The 26,633-nt window shown below is 39.1% G+C and overlaps 1 protein-coding gene across 5 annotated transcripts in view; it reads left to right on the forward strand.

Annotated features, from left to right (window-relative positions):
* The first annotated feature begins 821 nt into the window (after positions 1–821).
* The window catches only part of uxs1 (UDP-glucuronate decarboxylase 1), a 107,119-nt gene continuing 81,307 nt past the window's right edge, over positions 822–26,633 (forward strand). For 2 of the 5 annotated variants that reach the window (XM_072263199.1, XM_072263200.1), the window contains exons 1-3: positions 822–953; positions 18,251–18,278; positions 21,888–21,936. In XM_072263199.1, coding sequence (XP_072119300.1) covers positions 860–953; positions 18,251–18,278; positions 21,888–21,936 — 171 coding nt within the window. In that variant the 5' untranslated portion in view covers positions 822–859. Of the gene's footprint in view, positions 1,006–2,144; positions 2,219–18,250; positions 18,279–19,000; positions 19,188–21,887; positions 21,937–26,633 lie in introns of those variants that run through there. The other 3 variants (XM_072263202.1, XM_072263203.1, XM_072263201.1) reach the window with 3 other exon arrangements.

The following is a 26,633-nucleotide window of genomic DNA, read 5'->3' on the forward strand; positions in this document are numbered from 1 at the left end:
ATCATATTATAATCACTGCTTTCTAAGAGTTCCTTTACCTGAAGCTCCCTAATCAAATCTGGTTCATTACACAACACCCGATCTGAGTTGCCATTTCCCTCGTGGTCTCAACCACAAAGTGCTCTAAAAACCCATGGCATAGACATTTGGCAAATTCCTTCTCTTGGGATTCAGTGCCAACTCTGAATTTTCCAATCTACTTACATATTGAAATTCTTCCATGACCATTGTAACTTTGCCCATTTCTAACTCTGGTTGTAATCTGCACCCCATATCCTGGCTACTGTTTGGAGGTCTATGTTCAAGCCTCATCGGGGTCTTTTTACCCTTGCAGTTTCTTAACTCAACCCACAAGGATTCTACACCATCTGATCTTAAGTCACTTCTACATCCAGTATTACAAAAGTTCTGCTTCCATGTTGCACCTCTAATATACTGCCAAAAAAGGATAAAAATAAAATAAAATAAAATAAAAATCACAAAGCCAACTCAAGGATGGGTTGAATTTTAATGTACTTCTTCCAAAATAAAATCATCCTAACGTGGAATAATTTCTTACCAACGGTCATTGATCTCAACACAGTCGCTTAATCTTTCCATTGTTTTGTGATGTTATTATAATTCGAACGTGTTTGGCGTAATCATGGATCACCGTGTGAAAAAAAAAGTAAGAAGCATCATTCTTCATACATTTTGCTGCATTTTCGTTGATCGAAGTAGCGCTGACAAACTGGGAGGACCAATGCTATCCCACAATGCTGCCCGACCGCGTTTGAAGACGACTGCGCGGCAACTGTAGCAGTCTGAGCATGCGTACTGAGTTAGCCTGGGATGAGGAGACGCGGTCGGGCAGCAGAGGATGGTAAAGAAGCGTCTGGCAGCTCTGTTCAGTGGCATTAACCGAAGAACGATGAAATTATTGATTGCACTCGCACTGCTAGCCTACGTAGCTTGTGAGTTTGTCCTCTAGACTTCATCTCTGCACCTTACAGTCACCTACGTTGTGTGAGTGTGGGGGCAAAGTGAGAATTGACTCTGAGGGGATGGGAAAGGGGCTAGAGGGGAGCGGACAGGAGGACTGCTGGTGTGAAAAGTGCTGCAGGACAGCGACTAGGAGGAGGTGCGGAGTGTAACAGAGGGTTGGGATCGGAGGGTGAAGGGTGTGTGGGGGCACTGAGTACTGAAGTGGAGGTGAATGGGTCTTTTTTTCTGTAAGGTTAGACGCCAGGCTGGAATCTGGGGCCTGATGACTGGCACTTTGTGGGGAGGAGAGTGGTGCTGGGAATTCGGTAGATGCTGGAGGGGTTGGAGTGCTGGACTGTAGATGCTATGGAATTGGATGATAGAAAATGGAGCTGAAGGCTAAGTGGCGGGAGGCTGAGGTGAGATTTGATTCTTAATCTGTCCACCTTTTCTCCTGTTTTGTCATGATAAAAGTTGGTTTAATAACTCCTGTAAGCACTACTTTGTCTTGAATTGCGTGGGCCTCCGTCATTTTGAAGGGGCCACAAAGGTATGAGTTCAATATTGTAATGTTAGATGATATTATTACCAAAAGTATATTTTCAGAATAGTTTTTGATGTCTCCTGAGGGTTCCAGACTTTCTACAAAAACATGCTTCTTTGTGTTCCTTCATGAGATTTTAATATTGCTGACAATACCAGCATCAATTGTTCAATCCTAATCATCCCTAAACAGCAGAGGCAGTTCTGAGTCAACTACATTAGTAGGTTTACATATAGTGCCAGGTCCTGTGGGCCCTTAATGACCTGATCATTCCAAAGCATAGCTCCCCCTACTAGTCTCCGCACTCTTGGATAGCGAATTCAAGAGATCACACTTTGCAGAAGTTGTTTTAACACATTTCATTTTTAAATGACTGTCCCTAAATCTTGCAACTACGTCACCATATTGGAGATTATCCCACTAGTGGAAACGCTTCCCAGATCCTGTTGTGCCCTGTAAGGATCTTTAATGTTTCAGTAAGGTCATACTCATTCTTACAAATTCCAAAGAGGACTATGAATGTTTTATATATATGTAGTCCATTGGTGTCTTTGTTAGCTTTACTGAGGCTAGCTTTAATACCAAATTTATTTAATTACTTGAATTTAAATTCCTCAGCTGCCATGGAGGGATTTGAACTCGTGTCTCTGGATCAATGGTCCAGAACTCTTGCTGTTAGTCCAGTAAATTAACTGCTACACCACCATATCAGTAAGTTCTAAAATATCATAATTTAATTCATGTTTTCAGGAGCTTGGGTTACTAATGCTCTGACTTTGTGTGTTTAAAGACAAAGTATCCAATTTGAAACTCGCCTACTGTTTTCCCCTCAAAATCATGCAGATTTTTTTCTATTTTAATACTTTATACTCTGCAGGATTTTGAAGGAAACAACAATGATGACTTACTAAATAAGCTTTAACATCCCACATAGTTCTCTTGTCAGTTTGTCTTCTGCTTATATGAGAAAATAAATTGGAATAAGTCTAAGCCAGTTGGCACCTCAAGGCTGCTAGATAGGAGCGTGGCTGGTTGGAGTGAAATCTCAACTTTCTATTCCTTTCTACTTACAGTAATCTTTCACTCTTATGCTTATGAAGAAGCCACTTACCTTTGCCTTAAAAATATTCAAAGACTTTTCTTGCATGGCCTTTTGAAAAAGACAATTCCAAAGACAACATTATTAGAGAAAAAAAATGCCTACTCTGTAGTAAATGGACACCCTCTTATTTTTAAATGATAGCTCCTATTTCTAGATTTTCTTCAGAAAGAGAATATTCTCTGACATCCAAGACCCCCAGGATCTTGCATGTTTTAACAATTCTTCTCTCATTTGTCTGAACACCAGTGAAAATAAGCTTGTCCTTTCCAGCCTTTCCTCTTAAGGCTATCTTGCTGATTCTGACAGTGAAACATTATTTTCATTTGCTTAAACTAACAGCTCTTTAATTTGCTCACTTTTTAAGTTCAAAGTTCTGCTTAAAGGAAGTGACTTCTTCATATAACTAATTTCCATAAGATGAATTTTTATGTTGATAAATTTTTGCTTCTTCAAAATATTGACATTTTCCTTGGTGTGATGCTCCTAAATGGCTACGGTCCAAACCAGTAATTATTAAATACATAGCTTAGCCACCTTTCTTCTGTAAAACTGAGAAGCCATTACCTTCTCAACTATTTTGAAAGACTTGTATATATGAGAATCACTTTTGGATCTTTGGTTATACAACTCTTTTCATCGTTGATTGACCTTCAGATTGGATTATCATGTCTGCATTGTTTGTTGGTGAAACTAAATGGGGTTGCCAAGACCAACAGTGCAGGCATAATACTCAGTGACAGTGGGGCAGTGGAGAAGATATTGTGGCAGGTGCAGGCACAGGCCTTCTTTTGTCCTCTGCCTCTGATGACTTGATCCTTTAAAGTTGATGATAGACACTTTTGGTCAAAGTGCACCAGCCCATTTTGTCTTGGGCACAAGTGTCTACCTCTTTTGCAGGATTGGCTTTATATTTGAGGCTGTCTTTTATATCATTTTTGTATTGCTTTCTTGGATATCCCTAGTTTCAGTGACCCTATACAAGAACTCCATAAAGGAGATAGTGTGACATACAGGAGCTGTTCTTATGGATCATAGAACTTGTCCAATACAATTGAGTCCTCAGGATTACAGCTTCAATGCTGACCATGCCAGCCCTGTCCAGAACTTCCATGTTGGTCACCTTGCCTACGAGTAATTGCAAAGATCTCATGGAAACACTCGTGTTGTTTGATGTGTTTCCTCTACAAAATTCAAGTCTCTGCCGTACAAAAGGTTAGTGAGTATGACTATTTTTGTACACTTTGATCATGCTTGACATTTCTGAGGTTCGTCACGCAAGTGCAAGCAACCAAGTGACTGGCCTTGTTAATTTGAGCTGTATTTCCATGTCAAGAGAGCTGTCAGAAGATCTGCTGCTTTCCTGATAATTAAAGTGATCGATTACCATTGATGGTTGTGTTGAAAGGATACGTTGAAGATCCTGGAGCAGGCTGGTGCTGGACCTCGGTCTTGTTCAGTCTGATTGTAAGGCTGAAGAATTGTGAGGCTTTGTCAGACTTGTCACTAGTAATTTGAAGGTCAAATAGCAAATGTGTCATAAGGGTGCAATCGTTAGCAAACAGTGCCTCAAAGATTAGTTTCTCAGATGTCTTGGTTCTTGCCTTTAGTCTCTGGAGGAACCGAGATGATCATATTGGGAGTATTGATGCAACACTGAGGCTCTGGCAGCATTTCCTCTGAGACATAGAGAATCAAATGGTTAAGGATGACCCATTCAAAAAATTTTCCCAGCAATGGAAAAGTAGGAGATATCTCAATTGTCTGCTTTGTTGCCTTTAAACAGGGACAGAGCTGCAGCATCTTGAAAACACGGTGGCATTCCCTGCCTCTCAAGTGCTGTTAGGATGTCCTGGCTGGCTTGGAGGCCAGTTCTTTGCAAGGTTCAGCAGGAAGATCACTCATGACTAATGTCTGGCTGGGACTAGTTTAGTTGATTGATTTTTGAGGACCGCCCCTGTCTACAAATGGAGTAACAGTATTTTTGTGCTGCTCTTAGTTTTCTTTCTCTCCCCCTAGTTTAAGCTTTGAATTTAAAGTTTTTACTTGTTGATTCTTGAGGGGGATCAATATGTCTATGTCTACAAGAAGTGGGAAGAATTTACCTGAACCTAGTGATAAAGGTAATGGGAAAGGAAAGGTGCAAAAGGAAAGATCTGATGAAATGCCATCGTGGGCTGAAGATATCATTCGGACACTGAATTCAATTAAGGATCAGAATGGATCAATTAAAGACCAACTGGAAAAGAATAGTAATGAAGTGAAGTCATTTCTGGGAAAGCTTAAACACCTGGAAACTCAAGTTATTTCACACGAAGAGGAATTGAAGGTAACTAAACAAAAGTTGTCTGAAGCTACAACTCGTTTGGAAAGATATCAAAATAAGATTATAGACCTGGAAACTAGGTCTCGACAAAGGAATATAAGAATTGTTGGCCTGCAGGAAGGAGCTGAAGATGGAGATCTAACGGCATACTTTGGTAAGCTTTTCCACACTTTATTTCCTACCATTCTACCAAAGCCGCCTGCTATAGAAACGGCACACAGGGCGTTTATCTCGAAATTGAAGGATTCTATTAAACCAAGATCTGTTCTGATTTGCTTTCATCACTTTAAAATTAAAGATCAAATAATGTGACAGGCAAGAAAACAGTTTTTAGGTTTATGGAATCTGAGCTCCGCTTCTACGAAGATTATTCAAGAGAGATAGTGGAACAAAGATCAAATTTTGCCCTGGTAATGAAACAAGCATATGATTAAAAACTTTTTCCGTCTCTGAGGTACCCGACAAGAATTAAAATTTTCTCTGCTAATTCTCCTCCTCATACTTTTTTTGATCCAAAAGCTGCACTGGATTTTGTTCAGGCTTTATCTGCCGCTGTCACCGACGCCGCTGTTGAATGATCCATCTGAAAGGCTGTTTGGCTATTAGTATATTATTCGCATTTTGGAAAGAAGATTTATGAAGGTCACTTGTATATTTCATTGAGAGACTAATTAAAGAAGACAGAGAGTTGTTCTTTATTGCATATTATTGGTTTTCCTTTGGAAAGATTTATGATTTAAGTATCTCTGTTCAAATTATCTCTGGGCATTCTATGACTGAGGGAAGAAGATAAGGCGATTTGTTCCTTTAATACTTGGTAGCTAATTGGTAGTTTTTTCCTACTAATAGGATTTTTTATATATTTTTTTCTGTTTTATTATAACATTTTATAATTGAATTTAAAGCTTTTTTAGGGAATTAATATTAAACTGAAACATGGCGCTGGTTTTTCATAACATTTTGGTTCTTTCTTGTTTATTAGTCGATGGAATGTAAATACCTTTTTTTGCTGAGACTTTCTTGTTTTTTCACAAGGTCACTTCTTTCTTACTAACTGGGGGAAGGGAAAGAAAACAGACAGAGCAGTCAGCAGCTTTGAATTCTATCGTAGATCGCTTGCCTCTTTCGGGTTTCTGGGTGTGGGTGGGTGGGTTTAGAGTTAGGAGTTTTTTCCCATTAGGTGGTTCCGGAGCATGCATATTTTTTATTTGGTTGTATTCTTCCTCACCGCCATCTTTGATCATCCCATATTGGTATGTGCTCTGTGCATGTATAAAGTAGAATGAAATTATAGTATGCTGTTCAAACGGATTAATATAATAAGTTGGAATGTACGTGGTTGGAATCATCCTATTAAACGACAGAAGACTTTTAAAATTATTAACCGATTCCAACCTGATATAATTTTTGCTCAAGAGACACATATCAGGGCGGGAGATCAAAATAGATTTTTTAGATGGTGGAATGGTTTGCAATTCCACTCTACTTCTCAGAGTAAAACAAAAGGTGTGTCTATTTTCATTAAACCTTGTATATTTATTCAAGAGGATATTGAATCAGATTCTAATGGTAGATTTTTAATTGTTAAAGGAACAATCTGTAACGAAAAGTATTTTTGGTTAATTTGTATGGTCCTAACTTAGATGATCCTTTTTTTCAAAAGGTATTTGCTTTACTGCCTGACTTAAATGAATATATGCTCATAATGGGTGGGGATTTTAATTGCTGTTTAAGTCCTATAATTGATAAGAGCTCAACCAATCAGCGACTTCCAAATCGATCCATGTCACTTATTAATTCCTTTTTGATTGATTGTGGGTTGATTGATTTGTGGAGGTATCTTCATCCCGATAATAGAGAATATTCTTTCTTCTCACATGTTTATCAAAAATATTCGAGGATCGATTATATTATAATCGATCCCTGCTTCTTGCCTAGTGTTAAAACTTGCGAATATGACGCTGTTGCTATATCTGATCATGCACCTCTGAGTTTGTCTTTTGAATTTGATGATGTCATTCTTGCCCGCCCACCTTGGCGCACGTCTCAAACATTATTGCAAAACTCTGACTTTGTCAGTTTCATTGAAACCCAGATAAAAGAATTTTTGCTTTTTAATGATATAGGGGGTATGTCTAAATTAGTTATGTGGGATACATTTAAAGCATTTTTACGTGGTCAGATTATTTCTTATTCAGCTAAACTTAAAAAACAAACTAAAGCAGAATTAGATAGAATTTCAAAACAAATTAAAGATTTAGATAATATTTATGCAATTTCCCCCAATACTGATTTATTTAAACAAAGGGTGGAACTTCAATCACAATATAACCTGTTATTAACTCATCCCATGGAAGGTTATTTGCTAAGAGCCAATTTTATATGTCTGGAGATAAAAATAATAAACTGCTTGCATCTCAATTAAAAATGGCTGCAGCCAAAAGGCAAATCATGAAAATTCGTAGGAAAGATGGTACCTTAGCTCAGGAATATGAAGAAATTAATAAGATTTTTCAAGATTTTTATGCTGAGCTATATAAATCTCAATGTCTGTTAGATTCCTCTAAAATGAATGCTTTTTTATGAAAGATTGTTTTTTCCTAAAATCTCGGCTGAGGATGTTCAAATTATTGAAGCCGAAATTCATAAAGCTGTTTTTTCAATGTAATCTGGTAAGTCCCCAGGACTTGATGGCTATCCTGTAGAATTTTATAAAAAATTTGGAAAGTTGCTCTCTCTGTATATGTCGGAAATGTTTAAGGACTCTTTTGTGAAAGGTGATTTACCTCCTACTTTTTATGAGGCTTCTATTTCTTTAATTCTTAAAAAAGATAAAGATCCTACTGACTGTGCTTCATATAGACCTATTTCATTACTGAATGTTGACGCTAAGATTTTGTCAAAGATAATGGCCAGTCGGTTGGAGAATATTTTGGGTAAAATTATTAGTAAAGATCAAACAGGCTTTATAAAGGGTCGCTATTCTTTTTCAAATGTTCGGAGACTATTTAACATTATATATTCATCCTCTCCTAAAGCTCCACAATGTGTTGTATCTTTGGATGCTGAAAAAGCGTTCGACCGAGTCGAATGGAAATATTTATTCAATGTTTTAGAGAAATTTGGCTTTGGTGTTAATTTTAATAATTGGATTAAAATGATATATAAAGCCCCTATTGCTACTGTTGTCACTAACAATCGTAGGTCTCACTTTTTTTCAGCTTTCACGGGGGGCAAGGCAAGGCTGTCCATTAAGTCCTTTGTTGTTTAATTTAATATTAGAACCCCTTGCTATTGCTCTTCGTGAGGCTAAAAATATCCATGGGATCTTTGTGAATGAGACCATGCATAAGGTCTTTCTTTATGCTGATAATTTATTGGTTTATATATCTAACCCTGACGAATCCATTCCTGCCTTGCTAAAATTATTTAATGAATTTGGAGGTTTTTCAGGATATAAAATAAATTTTAGTAAAAGCGAATTGTTTCCTTTAGATGATTCTGTCTCTATATATGATAATACTCCTTTTAAAGTTTCAGACTCTTTCAGATATTTAGGTATTATAATTACTAAAAAATATAAGGATCTTTATAAAGCCAATTTTGTTCCCTTATTAGACTCTATGAAGTATTTAGCAGATGTCCACTTACATTTTCACTTGTTGGTCATATTCATATAGTTAAAATAATGATTTCACTGGAATTTTTATATTTATTTCAGAATATTCCTGTTTTTTTGACTAGAAAATTTTTTGATCGGATTGATTCTATTTTCTTTTATTTGGAATAATAAAAGACCAAGAATTAATAAATGTCATTTACAAAAATTGAAAAAGGGTGGAGGTCTTGCTTTGCCTAATTTTAGAATGTATTATTGGGCTGTTAATCTGATCTGCGATATATGTCTTTTTGGTTATACTGGGTTGATAAGAGTGATCAGCCAATTTGGGTAGACCTGGAACTGAAAGTTGGAAAACAGTTTTATTTAACCTCGTTATTGGGAGCTCCTTTACTTATGCAATTAGGTAAAATTGTTAATTTAAACCTATATCCTGTGATTAAGTATTCTTTACAAATTTGCCTCCAGTTCCGCAATTTTTTTAATCTTAAAAAATTTAAACTTTGTAGTTTAATTTACCGAAATTACTTTTTTAAGCCTTCTTTGAGTGATCCAATTTTGTTACTTTGGAAAAATAAAGGTATTAATTATTTTTTGGATTTATTTAAAGAAGATAGATTGATGTCTTTTGAACAATTAATAAATATTCTCTTTCATACTCACACTTTCTGCAATACCTTCAAGTTAGATATTTTTTACAAAAATATTTAAGTAATTTTCCTTACATATTGGAGGCTGACCTGTTAGATACTATTATGAGTATGAATCCTTTGATTAAGGGTTCTATTGGAAGAATTTATAATTTATTATTACAATGGGATAAGCGTCCTTTATCTAAGATTAAACAAGATTGGGAAAAGGAACTTAATTTGACTTTTATGACGGAGGATTGCATGTGGATATTGAAGTTGGTTAACTCTTCTTCAATTTGTGCTAGCCATTCATTGATTCAATTTAAAATTATACATCGTTATCACTTGACAAAGGAGAGACTTCCTAAAATCTTTCCTAATGTTGATAGTCATTGTGATAGATGTAAGTCTGAGATAGCTACACCGACACATATGTTTTGGTCTTGTTCTATATTGGAACAGTTCTGGAAGTCAGTTTTCTCAACAATTTCTAAAGCACTTAAAATTAATTTACAACCTAATAAATTAACTGTGCTCTTTGGAATAGTTCCTCAACATATTCATGGTATTTCTGTGTCTGACCAACATGTTATTGCATTTGTTACATTGATAGCTAGGAGGGCCATTTTGTTGAAGTGGAAGGATACATCAGCTCCCACTTTGTCACAATGGTTCTCTCAAGTGATGCTATGTCTTAGTTTGGAGAAAATTAGAAGTCGAACCTTTGAACCTTTATTTGATTTTGAGAAAAGATAGGGCTCATTTGCTCGTTATTATCATTTGAGTTAATTGATATAATTTTTCCACGATCTGATTGTAAATTTTTTTAGTATATTTTCTTGCTGGCGGTTTGATGTTTATTTTTAGAAGCTTTTTGTATGACACATGACTCCGGGGTTGTACACCTAATGGATTCTTTTTTTTTCTCACTTTTCTGCTTAGTAGGTTTTTTTTGTTATCACAATTTTTTTTCAATCTTTAAGATAATGTTTTTTTTGAGGCATTGTAAGTGTTGTTACTTCGATGTACTCGTGTTATTTTTCCTGTATATACAGTAAAAAGATTTGGAAAAAAAAAGAAAGAAAGAATTAATTGATTTTTTTTATTCCATTCAGAGCTGACAGTAGGTCAGTGCCATCCAGAGTGGGCTTCTGTAGGACTACGTCCAGGGATGCAGGGTCAAGAGTTGAGGAGCTTTTCAGGAGGTTGGATAAATGCTCTCTTTGTATTTGAGTGACATGCTGCTGTCAGAGGAGAGAAGCAGAGTAATGCTGGTCTTCTGGGTGCATAAGCAGTTTTTGACAAGCTGGAAAAGCTCCTTTGGGCCAGCATAATACTGGACCTCATCTGTGTTGTGGGTTGATAAATTGTCCTGCATTTTTTGGAGTGTTCTTTAGGTTTTTCTCTTCAGATGATTGAAGTAAACATTCTTTGACACAGAGGTAATATTGTTCTGCCACTCAGAGGCATTGAGGTTTTCTTCTAGAAGTTTATTATCTCATCATTATTGTCATTAAACCAATCCTGGTGAACTCTCTGCTGAGGTCCAAGGACAATCTTTGCAAACTCAGTAACCATCTGTTTGAACTGGTTCTGCTTCTCGTTTTTGTCTCCGGTAAGTGCTCAATGAGTAGCCAGCATGACATCAACTTAGAACTGGTATTTCTCCCTTGGATATGAATACTTCGGCTTCACACCGTTGAATGTGGCTTGAGTAAACTTTGACTGCCTACGGTGCATAGGGACAGTGTGGAGGTTAATGACTGGTCTGTGATCTGTTGACCACTCTGGTTTTTCTTGAGGCTTTGGTGTTGCATTGAGGATATCCCACCTACAAACTATACCAATCTATGTAAATGTTTCAGCTTGAAATCATCCAATTGTATTTGTTGGCTAGCCTGAAGGTATGGTGGTGGCAGTGGGGTTGTTCTTAGTGTACATGGTCATTAAGAGCAGTCTGTATCTGTTTGTCTTTCCAAGCCATTTTAAGCCCATTATGCCTTGTCAGCTTTCTCACTTCCAACTCTGGTGTTGAAGTCACTAAGTATAGCGATTGCAAGAGTGGATTTCACAAGGGAGTCAAGGTTCTCATATATAAAACAACTTCCTTATTGTCATTGCAGCTGATCAGGTTGGGGGTGTAGACTCTGATGATGGTAACATGTTGGGAACAGTTAAGGAGGAAATGAGGCATTTGTTGACACAAGAGGAGACCTGGAAGTCTGTGGGTGAGCATGATGTAGACGACAAATACTCATGTTGTCATTTTCAGTTTTGCCCTTCCATAAAACAGTGTAGTCTCCCGCTCCTTTGAGATATGCAATTGTATTGATATCCTTTCTCCCAAAATTTATGTCTTCTGCATTAAATGTTGTCTGCTCTGACTATGTCCTCCTGAAATTTGATACTTCGTTTCAGTATTTCTGAGTTTAGTGTCACTGTGGACTTAAAAATGATGGCCAAATTATCATTGTAACTGGGAATATTTTTCTTTTGTCTTGCATTGTACTGCTGCCTCAAAACAACAAATTTCATGATGTATGTCACTGTTAATAAGCCTGATTTGAAAATGCCAGATGTGGCACTTTAGCATTCAAATAATATTTTATGCAAATTGTAGTGTTTTTGGAGGTTGAATAGATGTGGGTGCTACCTTGTGCTTCATCCAAGCCTGTTGCAAGATCTTACAGTTTTGCTCTTTAGAGCAGGGGTCCCCCAACCTTTTTTGCATTGTGGACCAGTTTAATATTGGCAATATTCTTGCGGACCGGCCGACCCGGTAGGGGGGGGTGGTTGCCAACGGACAAGAGTAGCAGTCAAATACGTTGTGTTTACCCAGAGAAAGACTACAATGACCATGAAGCCTTGCGCGGGCACCAGTGCGCATGCGTGACCTGCCCATGCGTGTACCTGCCGATTTTTTTTTTTCCCCCCCTGCAAATTGTTTTTGGCGATTCTGCTCGGGGGAGTGGGGGGTTGTTAATCACGACCGGAATATAGGTGATAAGTGGCTAATACACTCAATTTCGTTTCTAAAAGGGCTTATCTAATGAATTTAATATTAAACACAGCACATATTTTCCTTGCATGATTATAGTGGTAAGTCAATTATCAGGGGAGGACAGGGGAGCTTGAAGTAAGTATTGAACGAACTTCCAGTAGAAGTGGCAGAAGCAGGTTCGATGTTATCATTTAAAGAAAAATTGGATAGGTATATGGACAGAAAAAGAATGGAGGGTTATGGGCTGAGTGCAGGTCGGTGGGACTAGGTGAGAGTAGCATTCGGCACGGACTAGAAGGGCAGAGATGGCCTGTTTCCGTGCTGTAATTGTTATATAGTTGTATAATTAAGTCAATAGCATCATAACATTTTAAGTCACGTTTGGATATTAAACACAGAGCGCATATTTTCCCCGTATGAACATATAAAATCATTGCAACACACCAATATTGCTGAATCAGTGCAAGCCCTAGGCTTGTTTCCCTGCAACAAGACGGTGCCATCGAGAGGTGATGGGAGACAGCGATACGCGATATGTCCAGTCTATTCCGCAATTTAGTTTTCGTTGCATTCATTGCAGAGATATGTTGGAAATGGAAGCAACGTTTTCAGTGCTTTCATGGCTATCTCAGGATATTTAGCCTTGACTTTGATCCAGAATACCGGCAGAGATGTTATGTCAAACATACTTTTCAGCCCACCGTCATTTGCAGGCTCGAGGAGTTGATCTTCCTTCCGCGCTGACATGGATGACGCGTGGGTAATGACCTCACGTGCGTAATGGCTCAACAGTGTGTGACAGGGAATGAAGAAAGGTTTCCTCGCGGCCCAGCAGGGAATGAGGAAAGGTGCCGCCCATGACAGGGAATGAGGAAAGGTGCAGCTGACTCATATCGCCAAATCATATTGTTTCCTCGCGGCCCGGTAGCAAATGCTTCGTGGCCCGGTGGTTGGGGACTGCTGCTTTAGAGTCAAAATCGGTCAGCAGACAGGCAAAAAATAACAATAGAATTATAAAAATGTTAACAGCAATAAACTTTCTCTCATCAGTTTTGGTCAGTTATTCAGCTGGATATTAATCATTTGCATCAATGCCACTTTCTCATGCTATGACTGTTTTTATGATTGTTCTAGTTCTCAAAAGTGTATCTGTTTTGAATGTACTCCCATGCAGAAAACTCCAAAGGTCCACAAGCCTCTTGAGTGAAGAAATCTCCGTTTTGTAAATTACAGACTTGTATGTGACTCTCTAGAATGGAGAAGCAGCTTTTGGAAAACATGCTGTAAGATCTTCAAGAGCTAGTCTGAATAACTGGAAATTGTAGGACCTAATTGCTGATTCAGTCTCTACCTGGGGAGCTACCTTCTCATTGCAGGAATCAACCTGCAGAACATTTTTGTTGCTTTCAGGGCAAGTTTATCCTTGATTGAGGTGATAAGGCTGTGCACTGTATTGCAGGTGTAGTCTTGTCAAAATCCTGAAAGCAAAGATTTGCTTTGCAAAGGGAATGTCTTGTAGTGTTAAAGATTAAACTGGAACCCTGATTATTTTCTCGGATGAACGCAAAAGATCTTGTGGCACAATTTTGTGAAGAGCCAGAAAGAGTTACCTCCATCTTGGTCAATATTTATCTCTCCATCAATATCAGTTAAACATGTTAGCTGCTAATCATCACATTGTAAAAGACCGTGTACAAATTAATTGTTGTGCTTCCTATATCATTGCAGTTACTCTGCTTGAAAAACTGTGTTTTGGCTTTAATGGCATAAGCTGGTGAAAGACATTGTAATCTCACTTTTTAATCTTATTCTTGTATTTTAACAACTTTGCAATAAAGTCTCATCTAACATTATTTTCTTAATTGTTTATTGAACAGACGTGAGGAATTTCTGACTTGTTTGGTAATCCACCAGTTCCCCTGAATAGCAACATTCACTAGCCTACCTCCATTTTAAAAAGGACCTTTTTGCTCTTATCAAAATAGACATTTTTACATTTCTGTTCCTTGTTATGCCACCTGCTACTTGCAACAATGGACTCGCAACATTTTCACTTTTTAAAAAATTGTCAGCTAACTTGATAAGTCATTTGATTTCTTCCTAAGTCATTGTATGTTTATAAATAACTGAGACCTAATCACTGATTTTTGCAGCTTCCCAATAATTGCAACTTCCTGATCCAAAAATGCCACCTTTACAAGGTGGAAGGTATCAATTTACAGGAGCAAAGATGCTACTGGAATCCTGAAATTCAAAGCAAGATGCTTGAAATGCGTAGGTTCAAATATATCATTGGCATCATCCTGTTTTATACTAAATATCGATTAGATTATTTACAAACCATTTTGCTCAAAATAGAAACATGCAAGAATGATGAATTATGACAACAGAAATGCACTGCTTCAGACTTTTGGCTCTTTAAGAGCAATTCTCTCTTCCAAGCTGCCTGATATAATCAACTAGCCAAGAAGATAAGTAAGCCAATGCAAACTGGAAAAACATGACTACTTGTATATTATTGAGGTATCAATACATCATAGTCAACTAGAGATTTGCTAGCTTAATCCATAAAATCATCAAATGAGTTTGAGATGGTTTGAGAGGAGGAATTGTTGATATCTTGGATGAAGCCTCTGCATCAGGACTTGTTCCTCCAGAGTGAGTGAGTGTGTGTGTGTGTGTCTTTTTGTTTGTTTTTCAGGATAATTGCTACAATTTCTGTCTGGGAAAGTGGAACTATTCAATCAGGACAGATTGCACTTGAATTAGAATGGATCTACCATTGTTGCTAAAGGGTTTGTTGATGCTATTGGGTGGGGTAAACTAATTTTGGAAGGGGAATGAAACAAAGGAGCATGGTAGGTGGTAATATTGAACTAAAACTCCCCTGTAGTGGATGGAACTAAAAATGGTCGGTGATGAATGTGCAGAGGAAGTGTGGGAGGAGAGAGAGGGAGAAAGAATGTGAAGTGGACAAAAGGGCTGGAGGGGAGGGTTATCTAAAACTGGTGTGGAGGGGGCATCTTGGAAGCACCAGATGCAGTAGATGAGGTTGGAGAAAGTGCTCATGAATTTTTACTTCACCTGATGACCTGTTCAGGTCCCTGGATGGTGGAGATGGAGAAGGTTGACACCTGCAATTGTTGTGGAAAGTCCCAAGTGTCATGGAGTCTGAAGGGACGAGGGGCCCAGGGAGTCATGGCAAGAGTGGTCCATGCAGAATACAGGGAGAGGTAAAGAGAAGAAAATGGTGATGGGTTCTTATTGCAACGAGCAGAAATGACATAGCATGGTATGGTGGATGCAGAGCTTTATAGGGTGAAAGATGGACCAGGGAGCTCTATCTATCTTATAATATTGATGTAAGTATGAATACAGGAAGTGCAATTGGTAATTTTGCAGATTACACAACAATTGTTACTGGTATTATTATTGAGGAGGATGGTCCCTCACTACAAAACCAATCTGAATAAATTGTGTGGGGAAAACTGGCAAATAAGTATTTGATCCTAAATACAGGCAGATGCTGTGTCATGTAAGGTGCTGTCCTTAAGCTGACTCTCTAAGTCCGAATCATCCACTTCTGTAGCTACCCATATCATATCACTCTAACTTGGAAAATTTAAGTGAGCTAAGGCTTTTCTCTTTTAAGTGAAGGAGGCCAAGAGGAGAATTGATAGAGGTGTATAAAATGATAAGAGGCATAGATAAAATAGACAGCCAGTGCGCTTTTTTTTCCCTATAGTGGCAATAGCTAATGTGAGAGGGTGACTTTTAAGGTGATTGGGAGAAAATGTAGGGGGCATTTCAGAGGTAGGTTTTTTACAGAGTGGTAAGTTTATGGAACACAGTTTTGAGGTTGGCAGATACATTAGGGACATTGAAGAGACTCTCAGGCACATGAATGAGAAAAAAAGGAGGGTTCTATGGGAGGGAAGTATTCAAATGATCTTCAAGTAAGTTTAAAAAGTTGCACAACGTCATGGGCAATGTTGTAATGTTCTACATGTATACAAAACTAGTCAGGCGGGAGCACAATATGCAGTTCTGATTGCAATACTATCAGAACGACATAATTGCATTGGTGTGCGGGTGTGCACTTGTTCAGCAGAAAGTAGTGATAAAGTTTAAGGGAAAGGAAGATTCTCAAGATTCCTGTAAACAATGGATTCAGTACTGACTACGTCTGTGACTGCAGTGTGTTTGAATGATGTCTCACAGCTGCCTTCTTTGGAGCAAGATAATTAGGGTTTGCCCAGATCCACATCAGATGTCTCTGGGCTTTTCACACCTTTTGATTTTGACAAAAGGCAGTGCCTGATGGAAATTGGACAGAACATTCCTTTCTTAATTAAAGCATAAATTTGACAGATGTTCTTATCTTTGTAATTAAGTTGTGGCTCCAGCAAACCAGGTAGGACATTCTTTTCTTTAATTAAGGTGGCTGGAGTGTCGAACAAATTGAATGTCCTTTTGTACAATAGTCCATTGACTTGGCCGGAATGGTTATCAAACTGATTGTTCTTTTGTATCAGTGGCCTTATAACTTCTGACAATTCTGACATCGGGCAGTGAACTTGTAGAACCGCTAGGGAGATGAGAAAAGTTCTTTCCCTGATGTTGGGTCCAAGTTCACTTGCCAGCTGAGCTCGAAGAAATAAATGGGTGAAAAGATAAGTAACGATCTTTTTGTGCTGTCGTTATTTGATCTAGCAAAGTTACGTTTACAGTAGACTAGGACTGAGATTTCATTTGTGAAGGGAAACTGATAAACCAGAATTATTTTCCATGGAACAGAGAAGGTGGGGGTGGGGGGAACTTGATAGAAATGTACAAAATCAAGGGATGAAGAGAGTGAGAATCGTATTCCTTAATAAAGTTGTATATAACAAGATGGTACAGGTTTTAGGTATATGGTTGGGAACTTGAGGATGACTCTTATTCACCCAGACAGTAGTTGAAATCTACCTGAGGTGGCAGTGGAGATAGATAGCCTCACAGCACTTAAAAAAGATTTAGATGGGCTCTTGAAATGCTAACTCTAGAAGGCTATATAATAAGGGCTGAAATTGGTATTAGTGTGATATACTTTAATATATTTGCTCTATTACACTATTAAAAATGTTACTGTCATATTTTGAAAGTCATCAGCATTGGAAATTGCACTACATGTTCCAGGCTACTCAAATTGACAACTAAAAACATGTACTTTTAGACTAGTGAGAAGTTCTGTGCATGTGCAGGTCTGTTTTGTGATTCTTGTATGACAATTAAATCTATTTATCTATTTGCATGGTTTGTTTGGTTTTGTGTTCAATCTTTGTGTTCCTTGCTGTAGAAAGTTCAGGATATTGAGCTGTTGAAAGATGTGATGCTCCTTTTCTTCAAGTGATTTCAGTAAAGACGCTTCTGCTTTGCCTTACCTTAATTCCAAATGATTTGACAAACAAGGATATAAACAAAACACTTTATTCCCAACATCTATGTCATTAAATTTTTTTTCAATATAACAGCCTGCCATTTTTAGTAAAAATATTAGTTTACTGTATTCCACCAAATTGCACAGAGAAATCTACCTAAGCAGTAAAAAAAATGTGTATATACAGTAGATTATTAGAAGTGAGAAAGTAAGAATTAAAATTTAAATGCCTAAAATATGAGATCTTTATTTTCTTCCAGCAGGTTATTTGATTTAGAATTATTATTGGGTTAAACATTACAGCACTCTTAACCTATTCTAAGATCAATCTAACCCTTCCCTCCCACATAGCCCTCCATTATTCTGTTAAGGTGGCGTCAAGTTGGATTTTTCATTAAACCTTTTAGATGCTTGATAGAAATCTTTTAACTTTGTAGTTTTGAATACAGCCAATTCCTCCTTCCTTAAGCTTTGAAAGAGAAAACAGATTCAAAAGGTCTTTTGTATAATTTTTGATTTTAATACTGGGAGGTTATTGGGTTATTTTGGCTGGGGGCCAAATAGATATCCCAATGTGGCCTCTGACATACAAATTGGTTGGTGTTGGTAATTTTTTGGAGTATAAATACTCTGTTTTTCTATTGCAGCTGTCTGGGGAAACTTTGTCACCATGAGGTAATGTACAGTTTGTAACTATTTTCCTACAGTTCTGCTGAATATGGTTAGTTTGGTCATTTGGAATGTAATTTATTCCAAATGTATTAGAACATGAAGTTTTGCAAACCATTTCTTTAAATTCATGAATTTAAAATTTGAGGCTTCAGTTATTATATTTGGTAAAGAAGTTAATTTAATTTAAGGCCTGGAATATGTCAAATTCCTCAAGTATGCTTCGGACAGCTTATGAACTACGCATTAAGATCACGGATGGTAGTAAGCTAGTATGAATTAACTCATATTTGCATTTTTATTAAACTATAAATTAGTAAAAACAACCAAAAGTTTTGAGTTAACCATCAGAAATCCTGGGTATTTTGCTTAATTCTGATTAATATTGTCCATTGCATTAGCCAAATTACAGTATTCCGGGAGGAACTCAGAAGGCCAAGAAGTATCTATAGAAAAAAGATGGCATCTATGCTGAGTCCTGCTGAAGGATCTTGGCCTGAAATGTCAACTATACCCTTTTCCACAGATGCTGCCAGACCTGCTGAGTTCCTCCGGCATTTGTGTATGTTGCTTGGATTTCCAGCATCTGCAGTTTTTCTCTTGTTTGTTACTGTATTCCAGGATTAGTTGGTGTGAGCAGTGGTATCTAATCTCTTGAAACTCCAGATACTTAAAATGAGAATTTTTTTTTAAAACTGCAGGTACTGGAAATATATAAAAAGCAGAAAGTGCTAAAAAACATATCGGTCAATAAGCACCTGTGGAATGAAAAACAGTTAATGTTTTGGATCCAGGACTGGGAAAGAGAAAAGCAGTTTGATAAATCAGGAAGAACAGTTTATCAGAAAGATAAAATAACATTAAAAATATGAAATGTACATCAGAGCTGAAGGAAGTGCCCATCAGGGCAGGCACGTGAGTAAAGAGAGGAAAACTGAACTATAAGGCCACAGACTTCCTATTTACTGCACTTCTATCCTTGCCAGTCCTCATTCCGGACAGGCCAAAAATAGTGTTTACCTGGTCCTGACTTTCTACCACACCAGCCTTCACATTCAGCAGATCATCCACTGCCAGCTTCACTTTCAGCACTCTAGGCATCATTCCTTTTGCCACTCTTTGGTCTGCTGTTGCTCCTCCCACCAGCCTTTCCCTGGCATTTTCCCACAAAACCTAAGAGATACAGTACTTACCCTCTTTTTACATCTTCTCTTATGACCACCCAGTTACCCTAACAACCATGCCCTATCAGATATTTTTGTTTTTTTCCCCATCCACCCCCTCTCAAACTGCCACTTAAAACTAATCTGTTTTGTCTTTTTCCCAGTTCTGATAAGACATAGGAACATTATTAGCCCATCTGACCCATCGAGTCTGCTCTGCCATTCAATCTCGACTGATACTTTTTTTCCCCTCCTCAACCCTATTCCCCAGCCTCTTCCCCGTAGTCTTTGATGCCTTGCCAATCAAGAACCTATCAATCTCGGCTTTAAATACACCAATGACCTGGCCTCCACAAATTCACCACCCTCTGGCTGAAGAAATTTCTCCGCATCTATGTTTTAAATGGACATCTATCTATCCTGAGAACATCCTTTCCACATCTACTCTGTCTAGGCCTTTCAACATTTGAAAGGTTTCAGTAAGATTCCCCCCTCCCCCTCCTAAGTTCCAGCGTGTATAGACCCATCGAACTTTCCTTGTATAATGACCCTTTCATTCCCGGAATCACCCTCCTCTGAACCCTCTGCAATGTCAGCACATCTTTTCTTAGATAAGGAGTCCAAAACTGTTCACAATACTCAAGGTGAGGCCTCACCAGTGCCTTATAAAGCCTCAGTATCACATCTCTCTTGATAAAGGGTCTTTAACCTGAAATTAAAATCCTGTTCCCTTTTCCACAAATGCTGCTTTTGATTTTTTTTTTAGCATTTTCTGTTTTTTCTTCTTTTTAACATTTATTCATTGTGGTACACTTGACTCAGTTACTGATCGAATGAGTTGTACTCTATTATTTTATGCATGAGCAGCATTCCATTGATGTGAAAGTTTAAATGTGTCATTAAATTAAATCTGGTAATTTACCATATACTATGTGAAGAAAGGATTAATATTGCACTATAGTTTGTATACAGAAGGTAAACAAATTTACAGGCAATGTTTGAGTGAACACGGGAGATGTTTCCATTGTTAGGAGAACTGAAAAGAAATCGGTCATCATTGAATGACAGAACAGACTCAATGAACCAAATGACCTAATTCTACTCTTAAATGTTATAGCCCCTGAGGTGTCCAGTTGTCTTGTCACTTAAATTTTCCATCTCACTTCCACTGTGAGTTCTGTGTTTGGTTCTTGTGTTGTTCAAATGTAACCCAACGTAAGCTCAGAGAAGAGCTTCTTGCCTTCATATTGGGTACATTACAGCCCTCAGGCTCAGCATTGAATTAAACCATTTCTGATAGCCAGCTTTTCTGGTTTGTCAGAACGAGCTGGTTTTGATATAGGTGCATCAACATAGTATTAACTTGGGTTTCTTTCCACTAATGCTCCTTAACCTGCTGAGTACAGTAGATTCTGGTTAATTGGGACACATCAGGTCCAGTAAATTTTTGTCCAGTTAATCAGCTGCACCAATCATGGAAATAGTTAAAATGGCATAAGAAGGTGTAACTGAGTAACAAATTGTATTTACATGAAATACAGAACAAATTAGAACACCACTAATATTACTACAACACTATAAAACTGTAAACACGAGGAAATTTGCAGATGCTGGAATTTCAAGCAACACATAAAAGTTGCTGGTGAACGCAATAGGCCAGGCAGCATCTATTGGAAGCGGTACAGTCGACGTTTCAGGCCGAAACTCTTCGTCAGGACTAAGAAGAGCTAGTAAGAGATTTGAGAGGGGGAGGGGGAGATCCGAAATAATAGGAGAAGACAGGAGGGGGAGGGATGGAGCCAAGAGCTGGACAGGTGATTGGCAAAGGGGATATGAGAGAATCACGGGACAGGAGGCCTAGGGAGAAAGAAAAGGGGAAGGGGGGAAAAAGCCCAGAGGATGGGCAAGGGGTATAGTAAGAGGGACAGAGGGAGAAAAAGGAGAGAGAGGAAAAGAATGTGTGTATATAAATAAATAACAGATTGGGTATGAGGGGGAGGTGGGGCATTAGCAGAAAGTTTGAGAAGTCAATGTTCATGCCATCAGGTTGGAGGCTACCCAGACGGAATATAAGGTGGTGTTCTTCCAACCTGAGTGTGGCTTCATCTTTACAGTAGAGGAGGCCATGGATTGACATATCAGAATGGGAATGGGACGTGGAATTAAAAAACTGTTCACTCTAAGCACGGTGTCTACTACCACACAAGTGCACGTGAACTAACACTAGTGATAAAATGCTTGGTAACAGTCTCCTGTCTCAATTAAGCAGCAGCAGTGTCCCAAGACAGCAAAGGGAATTGGGCTATTTTCTCGATTAGTTTTTATTCTCTAAGAGTTGTCCCAAATAAGTGGCTGCCCTGATTAACCAATGGCCCAATTAACCGGAATGCGTTATATTTTCTTTCATTACCTACATTTATATTATTGTGTTTTAATTTTTCTCTTGTGACAGATCATTGCAAGAAGAAGGAGAACAAAAAATTGAGAGGAAAATAGAAGAGGTCAGTTAATTGACTTTTAATCATGTTCTATTATTTTGTGAGTTGAAGTAGAACACTTTGTTCAAACTAAACTATACTGATCAAAGAAGATTGACCATTGTGCTCTGGTTTGTGACTCTGAAGGTCTTATTTTTAAAATGTACTCAATTAAATGTTGGTGGTGACATAATATGCCAGCCATTGTCTATCCCTGTTTCTTTTGAGGGTTTCTGGAAACTAGAGTAATTTGCAGATTGAAGTGCTGACTAGATTATTTTGAATTATTATGCTCCTAAAACAAATTGTTACTAAACTGGTAATTTTTAATTGTAATTTTAAAAAGAATAGTAGAATTCATTTCAGATTGCTTTAGCAAGAATGACGTGTCAAAACCTGAAATAAAAACAAAGAAAAAAGTTGAGAGCACTGTGTTGGTTGGACAGCATCTGCAGAAAGGGAAGCAGAGTTAACATTGCAGACCAAATACTCTGCTGGAGAACTGGGAAAGGGGAATAAGAGGAATAAGCTGATTTCAAGTTGTAGTGGTGGTAGGATGAATGTCGTATCTCTGCTGGGGTGAGGCTATGTAGATTAGCTATAGATGAAGTCATTTGGGTGATGGTGAAATTAGGGTGCTTACATGTGAACATTAACTAAAGAAATGAGGGAAAGAAGGTAGAGGAAAATAATGGAGGGCAATACTGAAATGCAGAGATGTAGGTGATGCACAGTACCAATTCAAAAAAAAAGGAGGCAATAGTTTGGCTGGATGACCTACAGCAGAATTGTCCATTTCTGATGCAAACTGGATTTTTTTATTGAGTCTAGAAGACTACCATACCCATATCCTCAAGTTTGCTTCTGACTTTGTTACAAGACAGGTCAGAATGGAAGTGTGATTCAAAGTGTGACACAAAATTTAATGTCAATGCTGTAGTCAGAACTTGGACATCCCACAAAGTATGTTGACCTTGCTGCATTAACTCTCCCTAATGCTTGATAGATTAACTGTACTCCAGTTGTTTATGTTAATTTGGAATTGGTGATTTGACAGACTTAAGCAACACACATCAAAGTTGCTGGTGAACGCAGCAGGCCAGGCAGCATCTCTAGGAAGAGGTACAGTCGGCGTTTCAGGCCGAGACCCTTCGTCAGGACTAACTGAAGGAAGAGTGAGTAAGGGATTTGAAAGTTGGAGGGGGAGGGGGAGATCCAAAATGATAGGAAAAGACAGGAGGGGGAGGGATAGAGCCAAGAGCTGGACAGGTGATAGGCAAAAGGGGATATGAGAGGATCATGGGACAGGAGGTCCGGGAAGAAAGACAAGGGGGGGGAACGACCCAGAGGATGGGCAAGAGGTATATTCAGAGGGACAGAGGGAGAAAAAGGAGAGTGAGAGAAAGAATGTGTGCATAAAAATAAGTAACAGATGGGGTACGAGGGGGAGGTGGGGCCTTAGCGGAAGTTAGAGAAGTCGATGTTCATGCCATCAGGTTGGAGGCTACCCAGACGGAATATAAGGTGTTGTTCCTCCAACCTGAGTGTGGCTTCATCTTTACAGTAGAGGAGGCCGTGAATAGACATGTCAGAATGGGAATGGGATGTGGAATTAAAATGTGTGGCTACTGGGAGATCCTGCTTTCTCTGGCGGACAGAGCGTAGATGTTCAGCAAAGCGGTCTCCCAGTCTGCGTCGGGTCTCGCCAATATATAAAAGGCCACATCGGGAGCACCGGACACAGTATATCACCCCAGTCGACTCACAGGTGAAGTGTTGCCTCACCTGGAAGGACTGTTTGGGGCCCTGAATGGTGGTAAGAGAGGAAGTGTAAGGGCATGTGTAGCACTTGTTCCGCTTACACGGATAAGTGCCAGGAGGGAGATCAGTGGGGAGGGATGGGGGGGACGAATGGACAAGGGAGTTGCATAGGGAGCGATCCCTGCGGAATGCAGGGAGACGGGGGGAGGGAAAGATGTGCTTAGTGGTGGGATCCCGTTGGAGGTGGCGGAAGTTACGGAGAATAATATGTTGGACCCGGAGGCTGGTGGGGTGGTAGGTGAGGACCAGGGGAACCCTATTCCTAGTGGGGTGGCGGGAGGATGGAGTGAGAGCAGATGTACGTGAAATGGGGGAGATGCGTTTAAGAGCGGAGTTGATAGTGGAGGAAGGGAAGCCCCTTTCTTTAAAAAAGGAAGACATCTCCCTCGTCCTAGAATGAAAAGCCTCATCCTGAGAGCAGATGCGGCGGAGACGGAGGAATTGCGAGAAGGGGATGGCGTTTTTGCAAGAGACAGGGTGAGAAGAGGAATAGTCCAGATAGCTGTGAGACTCAGTAGGCTTATAGTAGACATCAGTAGATAAGCTGTCTCCAGAGACAGAGACAGAAAGATCTAGAAAGGGGAGGGAGGTGACTGGGAGACCGCTTTGCTGAACATCTACGCTCTGTCCGCCAGAGAAAGCAGGATCTCCCAGTGGCCACACATTTTAATTCCACATCCCATTCCCATTCCCATTCTGACATGTCTATCCACGGCCTCCTCTACTGTAAAGATGAAGCCACACTCAGGTTGGAGGAACAACACCTTATATTCCATCTGGGTAGCCTCCAACCTGATGGCATGAACATCAACTTCTCTAACTTTCGCTGAGGCCCCACCTCCCCCTCGTACCCCATCTGTTACTTATTTTTATGCACACATTCTTTCTCTCACTCTCCTTTTTCTCCCTCTGTCCCTCTGAATATACCTCTTGCCCATCCTCTGGGTCTCCCCCACCTTGTCTTTCTTCCCGGACCTCCTGTCCCATGATCCTCTCGTATCCCCTTTTGCCTATCACCTGTCCAGGTCTTGGCTCTATCCCTCCCCCTCCTGTCTTCTCCTATCATTTTGGATCTCCCCCTCCCCCTCCAACTTTCAAATCCCTTACTCACTCTTCCTTCAGTTAGTCCTGACGAAGGGTCTCCGCCTGAAACGTCGACTGCACCTCTTCCTACAGATGCTGCCTGGCCTGCTGCGTTCACCAGCAACTTTGATGTGTATTGCTTGAATTTCCAGCATCTGCAGAATTCCTGTTGTTTGTTGTTGACAGACTTAATTTTTGATTATGCTATCCTGACAAAAAGCTAACATTTCATATTAATGCCCCCATTGGTGTCTATTTGCCTTTTATTTATTTTCCCTGCTTTGGCAATAAAACCAAAGAGCTTTCAAGGTGACCTTTTATCCGCTATACATGACTCATAGAATCCTGATGTGGCCATTTCCTCTTTGAGTGTGGTGCTGTTGGTTCTTCAGTTTGTTCTAGCCCATTTGTGACATATGCAGCTGTAGTCTTGGCCTGATATACTAGTAAGGATCACTCGAATTACTACCTGTAACTTTAAAGAAAGTGATCACTTAAAAGTTGAAATTTATGGCTTTTCTCTTCATAGTGATTTATCTAATCTTTGAGAGCTCCTAAATACGTTAAAAGAAGAGCTTCAGAATAAATCTTTCCTTCTAAAGCCCAGGATTATCATAGGAATAACTCATGAGTGCATGCAGTAGGAAATGCCATTATTGTTTGTGTGAAAATCAATATAAAATATTAGTGCATATGATTCTTAAAATATACAGTTGATTCCAGTTAGTTGAAGAGCAGTGTATTTTGGCCCAATTAAGCAGCTACTTCAATTAGCTGAAGTTGCATGGAAGTAGCTAAGGTGTAAAAAAAGACAAACTACCATTTAACTGAGTATTGAATTATGAATTTAAATGAAATACAGAATAAATTAGAACACTACCTATACTAATGTACATCAGTACTATAAAACTGTATTAGTTCCCAATAGTTATTATTGATGGAGGAATTCATCCAGTGTTCAGAGAGGGGTAGCACCTTAAGTGAAGGGCCCTGTTGTGTCCACCCTGGGCAGTTTGCTCATCTTTGGTCCCTACCGAACACTCAGCTCTCACTGAGGATCCAAGTAGGTGTTGCATGCGACAGTGATCACACTGGTACACTGCTTTGACAGATGGGCTAAACCAAGTGAGGGTAGCAGTGGGCCTCATACAGGTGTTTTTTGCAAATACATTTAGGTTCACAAACAGTGAAAGATTCTTGACTGTTGTGAAACTAGGACAAATGCGTTTGAAATATAAACACGAGAAAGTCTGCAGATACTAGAAATCCAAAGCAACACACACAAAATGCTGGAAGTACTCAGCGGGTCAGCCAGCATCTAAGGAAATGAATAGATAGTCAACAATTTGGGCTGAGACCCTTCTTCAGGACTGAGAAAGAAGGGCAAAGATGCTAGAATAGAAAGGTATGGGGAGGAGAAGGAAGCTAGCTGCTAGGTGGTAGGTAAAGTCATGTGGGTGGGAAAGGTCAAGGGCTGAAGGAGGAGGAATCAGGTAGGAGAGGAGAGTGAACCACAGGAAAAAGGGAAGGAGGAGGGGGGCCCGGGGGACTAATAGGCCAGTGAGAAGAGGTAAAAGGTCAGAATAAAGGATTGGGGGGAATTTGTTTATCAGAACAAAAAAATCAATATTCATGCCATCAGGTTGGAGGCTGCTCAGACGGAATATAAGGTGTTACTCCTCCATTTTGAGGGTGGCCTCATCTTGGCACAAAAGGAGGCCATGGACTGACATGTCAGAATGGGAATGTGAATTAAGATGTTTGGCCATTGGGAATTCACACTTGTGGCAGATGGTGCAGAGGTGCTCGACAAAGCG

The sequence above is a fragment of the Mobula birostris genome, chromosome 7 (genome assembly GCF_030028105.1).
Source record: "Mobula birostris isolate sMobBir1 chromosome 7, sMobBir1.hap1, whole genome shotgun sequence".
NCBI lineage: Eukaryota > Metazoa > Chordata > Chondrichthyes > Myliobatiformes > Myliobatidae > Mobula > Mobula birostris.